Below are 13,679 nucleotides of genomic sequence, written 5' to 3'. Positions count from 1 at the left end.
AGAAGATCTAGGATAAAATATTGCACACTATATCACAACAGAGCCCAAACACGTTCAATTTCAATCGGGAACAACAAAATATTTACATAAAATTGTTGATATTCAGGACGTACATATACACAAACAACTTCGAGAAAACTTGGCAGATCGTATATTTGACGGTAATGATGATGAATAGTATTGTTTAGGAAAATTGCATTATTATTATTATTATTATTATTATTATTATTAATTTGGATGTCATATCTAATTTTAGTGCTATGAATTTTCTAGTTTTTAAATATTATGTTTTATAAAAATATATTTGTTTTAATTTAAAAAAAACAACTCGAAAAAAATAAAAGAGAAATGATTACATGGATAATTAATAGGTATTATAACATGCTTTTAACACGGTGATCATTTCCTCACTTGATATCATAACACCATTGCTGATGTGTAATGTAAGATGACACCAATTTGGCAACACGAAGCATAATCACATGCAATGATGCAAATATCTGAATGCAAGAAGTAGTTATCACTTATCATATCAATATCATTCACATCTGATGAGAGAGAGAGAGAGAGAGACTTACAGTAAGGTTACAAAACTTCATCAACCGAACCAAAATCAATCAACTATTACAACACATCCCTACATTCTTAACCTTTTTAAGGTAAATTTCTTTCAAATAAACCAATCTCTCATGGTTTATTTCATTTGAAATATATCAAGAGAGCTCTTACAGGTTATTGAGATGGAGGTTTGTACCAACCCCACGGTTGGTCAGAAATATATCGTGTCACCTGCTTCACATTCTGGTAGTTCTCAAGACCCCTGAAAATACATACAAAAAAAAAAAAAAACAATTTTGTCTTTGATTGAATATAAAACGTTCTTTTTTTACAATTTATAAAAAAAAAATTAGTATTGAATGTATGAAAGAAGTTTCTAGAATCATCACCGTTCTCCTAGCTCACGACCAAACCCACTCCGCTTTTTCCCACCCCATGGAGCTTGAGAAAAGCATGGTTGCGAGCAGTTGATCCATACAATACCTGCCTCTAAACCCTGTACATATATACATATACTTCATAACTAAATATATATATATATATATATATATATATATATATATATATATATATATATATATATATATATATGTTGTTATTATTATTGAAAAACTAATGATTTATATTTACACCTTTGATACACGCTCACATCTTTCCAAATCTTTGGATATTACAGCAGCACCCAATCCATAACTGTAAATACATCCATCACAAAATAAGTTAACAAATATAATATAATGAACAATCCTTGAGTTGAGTTGACTCACTGAGTATCGTTTGCTAACTCAATGGCTTCTTCTTCTGTGGTGAATGTTTTTACACAAAGAACAGGTCCAAAAACTTCCTCTTTCCATATCTCCATGGATCTAGTAACATTAGTAATGATAGCTGGCTCCATATAGAATCCTTTTTTTAAATTCTGTAATTTTTTTTAAAAAAAAATAGAGCAATGTTATTTCATCTTATGTTTGGAGACAAATAAATATTCTTTAAAATACCTGAGGACGTTCTCCTCCACATAAAATGGTTGCACCTTCACTTTTGGCTGTTGATACAAATTTCAATACCTTTTCATACTGAAATATCAATTAATCAATTAATTCTTTTAATCTGTTTTCAAAAACATATAAAAGAAATATATATATATTTAAATTGTTACCTGTCCAGAACTAACTACAGGCCCAAGCCTACAACCTTCCTCCAAAGGGTCACAAATCTTTATGTTTTTAGCCCACTTAACAAGCTTCTCTAAAAACTCTTCACTAATACTTTCCTGAAACAAGTATCATAATTATTTTATTCCACTTACACTTTCAAAATTCAAATTATTTTTTTATGACTTACATGTATTAGAAGCCGAGATGTTGCACTGCATATTTGACCATTTGTCCAGAAGCAACCAAACAGTGTCCACTCAACAGCTGTTTGTATGCCAATCAAGAAAGAAAGAAAAAAAAAAGTTACTTTCTTTTTATCATTATAATAAAGTAATATCAAATTAACATAAAATCCAGAAACAAGAAACCTTTATCAATGTCCACATCATCAAACACCACTATTGGACTTTTCCCACCTAGTTCAAGTGTAACAGGCTGAAAAGTAACCATTACAAAAATAAAATAACAAGGAAAATCCAAGTTTAATATAATGTTCTTTTCTTGTCCATTTTCTCCTTAGGGAGGAGGGAGTCGTTCCCACCGAACCCACTGCCACATCAGCTTTTCTCTTTGATTTTTCTTCATCTTTCCGAACCCACAACACACGGAAATCCTATCTTTTTCAACCCACTCAATTAAAAAAAATACTAAACAACTAAGGTACAAGTCTTAAAACATATGGTACAAGAGAAAATGAGAGAGAGAGGATGAAGTGGGTTCGTGAAACCAATTAAACAACCTGTCAAAGAGGGAGTGGTAACGGCGGTAACTCTATTGCTAATTAAGATTTTACCTTGATTATTTTGTATATTTTTTTTAATTAAGTGGGTTGAGTGGGTTGAAAACATGGTTGCAGAAATCGGGATTAATCGTGGATTAATCATTTGGCGTTCTCCAACCGTCAAGGATTAGGGCGTTAATCGGAAATTTAGGATTAATCGGCCTTGGCGGGATTAATCGGTCAACAAAAGTCAAAAAAATCGAAAAAAACTCAAAAAATAAAAATTTAAAATTCAAAAAACCAACTTTCTTTTTTTACTTCAAAGTTTTCAAATTTTCAAAATTCCAAATATTATACCAAAATGTTCTTATTTTCGTATTTCCAAATTTCCAAATTACAATTTTTCTAATTTTCTAATTTTGAAGTATATTAATATTTAGTTAATTTTAATATTTTATTAATAATCTATGGTCCCCAATTAATCCTCGATTAATCCTCGCCAATACCGATTAATCCCTTAACACCAGTCGATCGTCAAGCTACCGTCAAACGATTTTTACAACCTTGGTTGAGAAAGATAGGATTTCCGTGTGTTGTGGGTTCGGAAAGATGAAAAAAAATCAAAGAGAAAAACTGATGTGGCAGTGGGTTCATTGGGTTCGGTGGGAACGACTCCCTCCTCCCTTATCCTTAAAAAATGAACTGAGGGGGTGTTTGGATTAGATTTTTAGCTTATTGCTTATAGCTTATTTGTGGTGGGAATAAGCAATAAGCAATAAGCATGAGGAGGGATGCTTATTAAAATTAGCTTATTTAGCCTAATAAGCTGGATTTTATCCAAACACTAAAATTAGCTTATTGTGGGAATAAGCAATAAGCACCTCTTTTTTTCCTATCCAAACACCCCCTGAAAGTCTGAAACAGAAATCATGGGAAATTGATTAATACCTTAACATTTTGAGCAGCAGCAGTCATGACCTTGCTTCCTGTGGCACTGCTTCCTGTGAATGCAATCTGTAAAAGAATCTTTTTTCATCATTTTAATATTTTGGCATAAAAGAGGTGAATAATATCATTTGAAGGAAACAAAGAACTAGACCTTGTCAACATTGGGGTGAGCTGCTAATGGAGCACCTGCTTCTTGACCTAATCCAGTCAGAATATTGAGAATACCAGGAGGGAGTCCCACCTCTCTGCATATTTCACCTAATTCCAGACAAGTACTGAAATCGAATAGCAACTCATATCATATACATAATAAGCAAGAGTAGATAAAATTATAAAATACAGAAGGAATTACTAATTTTACTTACAGAGATGCTAATTCTGATGGTTTGAGTATGGCAGCACATCCAGCTGCCATGGCAGGAGCAACTTTCCAGGTGGCCATCAGCAAAGGGTAATTCCTATAGGTGAAATGAAGGAGATGATTGTTTGAACTTTGAACTTTGGATTACACCTCACTGAATCAGAAGAGAGAGGAGGTATTAAGTATACCATGGAGTAATCAATCCAACAACACCAATAGGTTCTCTGATAAGATGACACTTAAATGTATCCATTGGAAGAGCAACAGATGCATTTTGATTTCTATCCAACTCTTCAGCAAGATCAGCATTGTACTCAAAGCATCCAGCAACATCATCCTAAATGATTAAATGTCATATGGATATACTATTAAGTTTGTTAATGAAGCTAGTTATGTCATTATATGCAATTAACATACCACATCCCAAGCTGCTTCTTCAAGTGGTTTGCCACAATCGATGGCTTCAAGTTTTGCCAATTCAGATTTTTTCTCCACTATCTGTATATAGAATTTATGAATTTGAGACAAAGAAGATGAAGTAACGGATAACCACACACACACACACACACACACACACCTTTGAAGCAATAGCACGCAAATACTTGGCACGATGAGCTCCTGATGCTGATGCCCACTCTTTCCCTCCATTACGTTTAAGAGCTTCGTGAGCAGCATCCACAGCAATGTTAACATCTTCTTCTGTAGCAGCTGGAATATCCCCTGAACACAATATTTCGAACATAATCAAGTTAACATACAAAAACCCTAACAACTTACACAGCCATGAAATCAATAACAGATGTGCAAATCGCAAAAACATAAACCGCAGCGTTCTAAGTTGTAATTATTTGGAGAAATGAGACCAGAAAAGAACATTTAGAAATCTGTGAGCTGCATACAATATGCACAATACTTACATATGCATAATCCGCGAATAAACCAGAAAAAACATCCAGAAGCAAGTGAATGTAAACTGCAATGATTGGAAAGCAGGATACATATCTATAATCTGACAACTTCCAGTGTGAGTGTTTGGAGTGACGGGACTAGGAACTAGGAAGAGGAGATTAGGTATACCAAATTACCAATGATCTGCTCGGTGGCCGGATTGATGACGGGGATGCGGTTCTTCCTAACAGGTTCTCTCCACTCGCCATCGATGAATAACTGACGTGATGGTATTAGGATCGACATGCCAGATATACGGCTGATCGGTTATAGTGTGTCGGAGAGTTCGACGACTGAGCTGTGGTTGAACGACAGTAGTTAACGGCGGAATAAAAACACAACGACAGATGTGAAGAAGGTCTTAAAAACGAGCAGGCAGAGTGTAAAAATCGACTGTGTTCCGATGCAAGTCCATAGTACACAAAAATGTATGGAGGTGCGGGGAATCGAACCCCGTGCCTCTCGCATGCGAAGCGAGCGCTCTACCATATGAGCTACACCCCCAATTTGTTAGTTATTTTCCCGTTATCTTTAATATATATATATTCCAACAATATTCATTTTTATCATCTACTTGTTTGTTGAATGTTATATAGTTATATAATTTAGAGATCGAGTTTTTTTAATGAATAACCGACCCGAAACTAGATCCTAACCAAATAAGTTTTTCGGTTCGATTTTTAGTTTTGTATTTTGGGCTTATTAGGTTATTGAGTATTTCGGTCCCGTTTACCTAAATAAATGCTTAATCGGCTCTAAATGAACCGACGGAATAATCTATCATAAGGTTTTTCAATTTACTCTTATTACAATGTATACATACTGAATAACGGAAATACAAATAATTATTATACACAATAAAAGTCGTTGTGTCGTTGCATCTTATGAACATAAAAAGGATATTGAACCGACTCCAAAACTAGGTGGTTTGTAGCCGAAGGGATTTGATGTTGCCGTTCTTATCTTCCGATGCATGTATTCCGGTTGTTGCAATAGCTTTTCTCCATCTATGTAACACATGCTTTTCTACAATAAACCCACATATGGAAAGTATCATCATACTTTCCATCTCTCTCTGTAACTGCTTCCCACTACCACCCATCAATGTTGTCGATGGTTTGCCGTGTACTTCGTAATCGACCGATATGAGCAACTTTTTCTTGGGGATTTATTGCATCAAACACACTATCTAAAAGTAGCGGAATAATAAAAAGATTTACCTAAGTGCATATGTATCCATGAGTCTAGGTTTTACTAGTTTAAGCAACATACTTTAAAACCAAACTAAAAGAATAGAACACTTACATCTTGATCGTTAGATCATGTGATTGAAATTTTTTTCAATGGATAGAGAGCCCAAAGTAGAACTCCTTTAATGTAGTCAAACCCAAGACTCCAGAAGCAAACTCTATTAGGGTTTATGCGAAAGTCACCACCCCTATGAGAGAGTTATGAATTTTGTCCATTTTGAGAGAGAGAGAGAGAGAGAGAGAGAGAGAGAGAAGGGGGGGGGGGGGGGGAGAAAAACAAAAATTTAAAGAAAAGTACTTCTTGGATTGACCTCTAACATCCTATTTGTAGGTAACAGATAAATCCTCAAGAGATTCAAACTCTTAGGGTTTATCATTTCCTTATTTGAAAGGTGCTTTATCCCTATCTGGGATGTAGTTATAATTAGGCCTGGCAATCGGGTGGGGTTTGGGTTGACAGGTCACGGGTTTACGGGTTGGCGAGTCAGAAAACAAAAACTCAACCCAACCCATATAATATATAGGTTGGCAGGTCACATGTTGGTGGGTTGGAAACCTCAACCCAACCTAACCCATATAAATCGTTTAATTATATGGATTCGCGGGTTTACAAGTTAGCGGGTCTAATCCAACCCATATAACCCGTTTAATAAATAAGCAACAGACTTTAAAAAATGATGAGTTTTTTTAACATAAAGTCATAAAGTGATTAAAGTAATTAACATAACAAAATGTTTTCAACATAAATTCATAAAGTCATTAACATCTAAATAAAATTGAAAAACAAGAATATTCATACAAAGTAGATGCGTTCTTCATTCATGACTTGTGAGTATCTAATAATGATGACATGTGTTTTTTCTTTTTGATTAGGGCACTGCAAACATAGACTAGACACATACACATATGGAAGGAATACAATGATACGAAATATTACGAATACGAAAGGAAATCAAATTTCATTAATAATTAAATATATCTATTTTTTTGAAATGTAATATATATATATATATATATATATATATATATATATATATATATATATATATATATATATATATATATATATATATAGTTGACCCGTGAACCCAAACAGGTAACCCTATCCAACCCATAAAATAAACGAGTTAGTGGGTTGGCGGGTCAAAAATATCAACCTAAACCCATCTAATATTAGGTTGGATCAGTGTCGAGTTACGGGTTGGATCAATAGTTGTCACCCTTAGTTAAAATCATTCACCTCCTTTTTCTAGATGGTTCTAGAAAATTTCAGATAATTCCAAAGATTTAATTAATATTCAACCCATTTAATTAATTAGAACTATTTAATTAATTACCAAAATAATTTCTAGTTAATTTATTAATTCATTAAAAAATTAACAACTTATTTTCTCCATTTACTTAATGTTATTTGTGTCATGAAGCCAACCCAAAAGGACTTTATTATTATCTAGAAATATTACCAACTATTTAATGACTTAGACACTATTTCCAACAGTCTCACACGTAAATAAGTCGTTAACTTTGTAGGGTCTTAATACTTCTCAAATAACTAACAGAGAGTTAATTATCTAATGCAACTGCGAAACACTTAATCCTAATTAGGTTTAGACCTTAGATAAGGGATCGATTATTCCTTTTTCTAGATATCCGTATGAACTTGAGACATGGATAATGTATAATCTTTAGAGTTCAAAAATTTGCTTCCCGATAAAGATTTCTGACAATCACATCTGATTTCTAAATTGAACAAATCAATTTAGTCAGGACCCAACCAGGTACATCCGATGTCGGTACTAAATCATCATGGGGCCCAAGGATATCTCTTCTCCTGTTAAGGAAGAAGTAACAAATAAGCTTTGACTACATAGTTTTTGTCTACGAGTCTAACCATACATGGACATACCCTTTATGACTACGGGTTACAGATAGCGTTGGAGTACACTTATGCACAATAGATTTTGTAAGCAAAACCCCATATGCATCTTGGTTTGAAGATAAATGATGTTATCTTCTTAGAATTACGCGTAACAAGATCCATGAAATAATCTCTAAGTGTGGGTTGTTCCAATACTTAAAATCCTCATTTCAAGTACTCATGCAGTGTTAGCGTAATTTCTTATGCAATGTCCAATCTCGTATGGTCCAGTCAACAAACACTTATGTTGAAGATTATTATGTTGCGTCTTGGGCCCTTATGTTTTACAGCCGGATTGGGCTTGTCAATCCGTGTTTATCTAGATTAGCCTTCTTTTTCTTAGATAAACCGTTAGGGTTTTATTATAAATATATGCATGCATGTATGCGTATAGTGGTGGTCGTCACTCTCATTGATTATTGTAAACCCTAAAATCCTCTACAGTTGATGTTATTTATCGAGCTCTTCTGAGGATTGTTTATTAAATCATTCGACACCTTTTGATCCATTAGCTTGTTCTTAATTGTTTATCTGATTGTTTCTCTACCTGTTTCATAGATCTAATCGATCTTCAAGTTTGTTTCTTAACTTATCAATTGGTATCAGAGCAGGAGGCTGTGTAATCGATACACTTCTTTTCTGTGAAAAAGCTTCGATTAGGGTTATTCCGCATTCATTGATATTTATTGAGCCGTCATCTCATAATTGACGTATCTCAATATTTATTGTTTTTGCCCTAATTCGATATATTACAAGTCTGATCTTTGAACAGGTTATTCGATCAATTATGGACGAGTCGCAATCCAATCCCATCAATATTTCAAACAGCATTGGATCAACAACGAAGATTCCCATCCTGTACACCCATGATTATGAAGTCTGGGCGAATCACTTTGAAGATTATGTCATAGGATCTGAGGATAATGGATACCTCATCTGGGAAGCAATAATCTCTGGACCGTTTTCTCATTCAGCAACTTCAAGGATTATTAAAACTCAAAATGAGTATAACGATCTTCTGAAAGATGTTAAAGATGTAGCACAAGACGAAAAAGTTAAATTTCAGTGCAATATCAAAGCGCTAAGATTGATTAGATTTGCTCTTCAATCCGATACTTTTAGGCTGGTAAGTTCATGCACGACTGCTAAAGAGATATGGGACATGCTACGTGAATTATACTCTACAGACGAAGATCTTGAACACTCCATTCAAACCTTACTCTTGTTTGAGTTTGGTGAGTTCAAGCAAGGAGCAGAAGAAACGGTGACTCAAACGTTTGATCGTTTCAATCATCTTCTTAGCAAGATGATCAAACATGACATCGAAAGGAAGCTTATTGAACAGAAAGTCACGTTTTTGAACGAAATCAGGTCTGAATGGAGAGCAATCGTGTCCACTGTAAAAGCGCACGAGCAATTCAAATCCTATTCTTTGGCGAAACTGGTGGGCATCCTTAAATCTCAAGAAAAGATCGTATTACAGGAGAAAACCATGACTTCAAGTCTAGGTTCGTTGGCCCTCCTATCAAAAAGCAAAGCCGTGATAGAGGAAGAAGATCTCAACTTGGATGATTATGATCTCACGTCTGAGGACTATGCTATGATGGTTTCAAACCCTAAGAGATTCATCAAGAAGAGATTCCCCACCAACAGGAACCGAAACTGGCAAGGAAGCTATAGCTCTGAAAAGGTCAAGGATGAACCGAAAGATGAAGAATCAAAGAAGGAACCGAAGGCAGAAGGAGATTCTGGAGTAAGCTGCTATTATTGTGGAGGAAAGAATCACTATGCAAAAGATTGCGTCCTCAAAAAGATGGCAGAAAAGGATGAAGAAAATGATGAAGAGGTCGTGTTGATGAAAAAGCTTGATGAGTTAAGGAAGAAGAAATCTGCTGCTAACCCTTCCATGAATGCTTTAATTGTGCAGGGTTCGATAGCTGATGATGAGTTCGGTGGCGTGGAGGTCTGGTCAACCGACTCCGAAGATGATGAAGTGAGGAAGCCTTCACATGGAAAGGCTTATGTGGCGAAAGAAGAGAGCAGTGGAGGAAGATGCTTGATGGTGTCCGACGTTTCTCAGATGAGGGGATACAACACTGATGGTGGGAATGATGACAAGGAACAACAAAATCTGTGCTTTATTGCCAAACCACTCAGCGTGCAGTTCAGCGAACTTGATGAACTGATCAAGAAGGTACAATTAGTTTTTGTCTCATTTAAAGTCCCACAATGCTCATATGGAAAGGAATTAAAAAATGTTAATTCAAGAATCTCTCATCTAGATAGTAGTTTAACTCAAACTCGGGTCACCAATTCTAACCTAACTGATCAATTAAGCAGGGTGTCTTCGAAGAGTGAGGAACGGCGGATGTGGATCGAACTGAAGGAGTCGGAGTTAATCAAAATAAAAGATGATAACATTTATTTGCAAAGAGACAATTTAAAGCTTTTGAAACAGCGAAATGTTTTTTGTCTAATTGCCAAACGTCTTTATTCTAATATTACTCAGCTTCATTTGAATTGTGAAATAGGGCAAAAGATTCATCGCATGATTTTACCCTTTCTTGAGTTTAAGGAAGATGAAATTGATGCTGATGCATATAATTGTGAGAGTATTATTTCGTCTGAAGATGTTAATCCTACATATTTGTATGGACTGGACAAAATAGAATCTTTCATAAAATCCAAGGACCACAAGAACATGCTCAAAAATCTTTTGGATGAAAATGATAAAATGAAGCTAAGAACCGAAACCATACAAAAATTTGACTCACTGAATGTCAACTTAAGCTCAGAAAATAAGATTGATGTTGAAAATGCATCTGAGCTTAATGAAGACGATAATATGAGTGAAATTTCTGTAGAGGACACAGTTGATTGTTCAACATTTGTCAAGAATGAACCCGAGAACCACAAAAATCTTATTTCAGAAAATTCTGTGGAGTTCGCTCGGTTGTCCCAACAAAAGTCCCCGATTCTTGTAAAGAAGGCAGTCATATACCAAAAGGTTAGAACCACTCCGAATCAGGTGTACAAAGTCACAGGTGTAACCGAACATCAGACTGCTGAACTAACAGCTATTGTGAACGAAAACAATGCTGATGGCTATGACGAGTTCTTCTGGTCAGCTCCCATTGATAATGCTGATGAAACGGTAGGTCTGTCTGAAAGGACTTCATGGAAAAGCAAAGGCAGATACATACCAGAACCTTTAAATAAACCTAATGGTTTCAACGTGGCAAGTACCAGTGGAACTAAAGATGTCCCTCAAGAGAAAGAAATTCCTGCAAAAGAAGTCACATCTCCAAGTGAAACTACATCAGTTAAGAGTGAATCAGCCAATGAAAATCAAAAACATAAAGCTAATATCCATCATCAACCAAAGCAGATGAGAAATAAAAAACGAGAAAGGAATCAGAGATACAGGAAGAATATTTCAGAGAGAAAACAATTTTGGCAATCGCAAAATGCCTATTTCTCACATCAAGACAGGAATTTGAAACCAGCAAAAAATCCTGTTGGATCGACGAAGAGTAACAACAACCGAAAGCAGAGTCTCGGTTCTGAGCGAAACAATAACCGAAAGCAGAGTCTCGGTTCTGAGCGAAACAATAACCGAAAGCAGAGTCTCGGTTCTGAGCAAAACAACAACCGAAAGCAGAGTCTCGTTCTAAGCAAAACAACAACCGAACGCATAGATTCGGTTCAGAAAAAGATTTCAACCGAAAGCACAGGTTCGGTTCGGAGAGCAAAAGAGACCAAAAGTCTAGGTTCGGTTCCACTGATAATCAAAACCGAAAGAGTTACCTAGAATATCAAATCAAGAAATCATCTGAGTCTAAATTCTCTCATTCTAATTCTTCCAATCATTCTTCTTCTCAATCTCATTCTAATTCTTCCAATCATTCCTCTTCTCAATCTCATTCTAATTCTCCAATTGACCTGAAAGGAAAATCAGAGGTTTCGTCAGTTAAATCAGAGACTAAACCAAAATCTCTAGATCCCACAAAGATTAAGGTTTACACCATCAAAAAGAAAAACGAAACAACTTTATTAAAAAGAACATTTTTTGTTGACATCTCTTTTTCTGCTCCTGTTTCTGTGAAAGGCTCATGTGGACCCAAGAAAATTTGGGTTCCTAAATCTGTTTAATTTGTGCAGGTTATCAGTGACGAGCAGTTTGACGAAGAATGGTACATTGATAGTGGCTGCTCGCGTCACATGACAGGAAGGAAGGAAGAGCTAAGGGAATTCAGATCTCTTTCAAATGGTGGAAACGTCAAATTTGGGAACAACTCCTTCGGAACCATCAAAGGATACGGGATGATTACAAACGGTGATTTCTCAATCAGGAAAGTTGCATATGTAGAGGGACTACAACATAATCTCATCAGTGTATCTCAGCTTGTTGGAGGTACTGGTCTCAAGGTCTCATTCGATGATGAAGGTTCGGAAATTATTGAGAAGAAGACGAACAAAGTTATTCTTAAATCAGAGCGCAAAGGTGAAATGTTTCCCCTAAATCTCAAACCAATCAAAGGCAACCCAGCCATCTTCTTGTTATCCAAAGCACAATCTGACGAAAGCTGGCTATGGCACCGAAGACTTTCTCATCTCAACTTCAAAGATATCAACAAACTTGTCACTGGAGGTCACTTTAGAGGTCTTCCATTGCTCAAGTATGATAGAGATCATCTATGTACTGCATGTGAAATGGGAAGCAGAGTCATCAAAGTCATTCATCTATAATAAACACTAAAGTTGTTGAACCACTAGAATTACTTCATATTGATTTATGTGGTCCATCTTCTATAGAAAGCATTGGTGGTAACAAGTATATTCTTGTTATTGTTGATGACTTTTCACGTTTTACATGGGTGTTCTTTCTGAAGCTTAAATCTGAAGCGACTCACAAGCTAAAAGTATTCATCAGGCAGATTGAAGTACAACTGAAGAAGGTCGTTCGTAATATCAGAAGCGACAATGGGTTGGAGTTCAAAAATAAAGAATTTGAAGAATTCCTGGAAGAAAAGGGAATCAGTCACAACTTCTCAGCTCCCTACACACCTCAACAGAACATGATTGTCGAAAGACGAAACCGATCTTTATGTGAAGCTGCCCGAACAATGCTAAGTTTTTCTTCCTTACCTTTATATTTTTGGGCTGATGCTATTTCTGCTGCTTGTTTTACACAGAACAGATCTTATCTTAACAAGTGCTTCTCTCTCACTCCTTATGAGATCATCAACAACAGGAAGCCGAACGTGAAGTTTTTCCATGTGTTTGGTTCCAGATGTTTCATTTTCAATTCCAAAGAACACCGCAACAAGTTTGATGTCAAAGCCGACGAAGGGATATTTCTGGGTTATTCTCTTACTTCCATAGCGTACAGGGTGTTGAACAAGCGTTCAAGGAAAATAGAAGAAACCTACTACGTGACTTTTGATGATAGATATGTTAAAAAGCTAAAGGCTAACGAAGACACAGCTGGAGAAATCTTTACTCAAACTGGCCAAGTCACAGCCTCGATAGCTAATCTATTCGAGAAATTCATGGAGCTTTTTGATGAACCAGAGAAGGCCACTCTTTCTGAAGCCAGTGCAGCAGACAACAGGGTAGATCACTTGAAGCAACTTATTTACGATGCTGCATGAAGGATGAATGAAGAAGAATCAGGTTCACAAGACCCTCCCCAACACAATGCGTCAGTCGAGGGGGAGCGTTCACCATCAGTCGAGGGGGAGTGTCCACAATCAGTCGAGGGGGAGGATCCACCTTCATCCCAGCCAAGTTCACAAGTTGAGGGGGAGCTAAGGTC

At 35.9% G+C, this 13,679-nt stretch overlaps 1 protein-coding gene and 1 non-coding gene across 2 annotated transcripts; both read right to left on the bottom strand.

Annotated features, from left to right (window-relative positions):
• Positions 1–501: 501 nt before the first annotated feature.
• On the bottom strand, positions 502–5,107 carry ALDH10A9 (aldehyde dehydrogenase 10A9). The gene is made up of 15 exons (XM_078956917.1): positions 4,831–5,107; positions 4,323–4,465; positions 4,163–4,243; positions 3,934–4,082; positions 3,750–3,842; positions 3,536–3,659; positions 3,385–3,450; positions 2,084–2,150; positions 1,903–1,979; positions 1,718–1,831; positions 1,557–1,634; positions 1,326–1,477; positions 1,191–1,251; positions 948–1,054; positions 502–820 (listed from the first exon to the last, which is right to left on the bottom strand). The coding sequence occupies exons 1-15, from the start codon at positions 4,937–4,939 to the stop codon at positions 733–735; spliced, it is 1,509 nt and encodes a 502-aa protein (XP_078813043.1). The 5' UTR covers positions 4,940–5,107; the 3' UTR covers positions 502–732.
• A 17-nt stretch (positions 5,108–5,124) lies between these two features.
• TRNAA-CGC (transfer RNA alanine (anticodon CGC)) lies at positions 5,125–5,197 on the bottom strand. The gene has a single exon. It is a non-coding gene; the product is annotated as a tRNA-Ala (tRNA).
• Between the last annotated feature and the right edge of the window lie 8,482 nt (positions 5,198–13,679).

The sequence above is a fragment of the Lactuca saligna genome, chromosome 5, assembly GCF_052625555.1.
Source record: "Lactuca saligna cultivar CGN05327 chromosome 5, ASM5262555v1, whole genome shotgun sequence".
NCBI lineage: Eukaryota > Viridiplantae > Streptophyta > Magnoliopsida > Asterales > Asteraceae > Lactuca > Lactuca saligna.
This window is presented reverse-complemented; position numbering and strand designations above follow the sequence as displayed.

What these genes read in the sequence shown, in the direction of transcription:
- ALDH10A9 (XM_078956917.1), bottom strand. Translation starts at nt 4,939, where the DNA reads ATGTCGATCCTAATACCATCACGTCAGTTATTCATCGATGGCGAGTGG. An exon ending in AAGAAGCAGCTTGGGATGTG is followed by an intron (nt 4,083 to 4,162) that starts GTATGTTAATTG and finishes TTAATCATTTAG; the next exon opens with GATGATGTTGCTGGATGCTT. An exon ending in CTCACCCCAATGTTGACAAG is followed by an intron (nt 3,451 to 3,535) that starts GTCTAGTTCTTT and finishes ATTCTTTTACAG; the next exon opens with ATTGCATTCACAGGAAGCAG.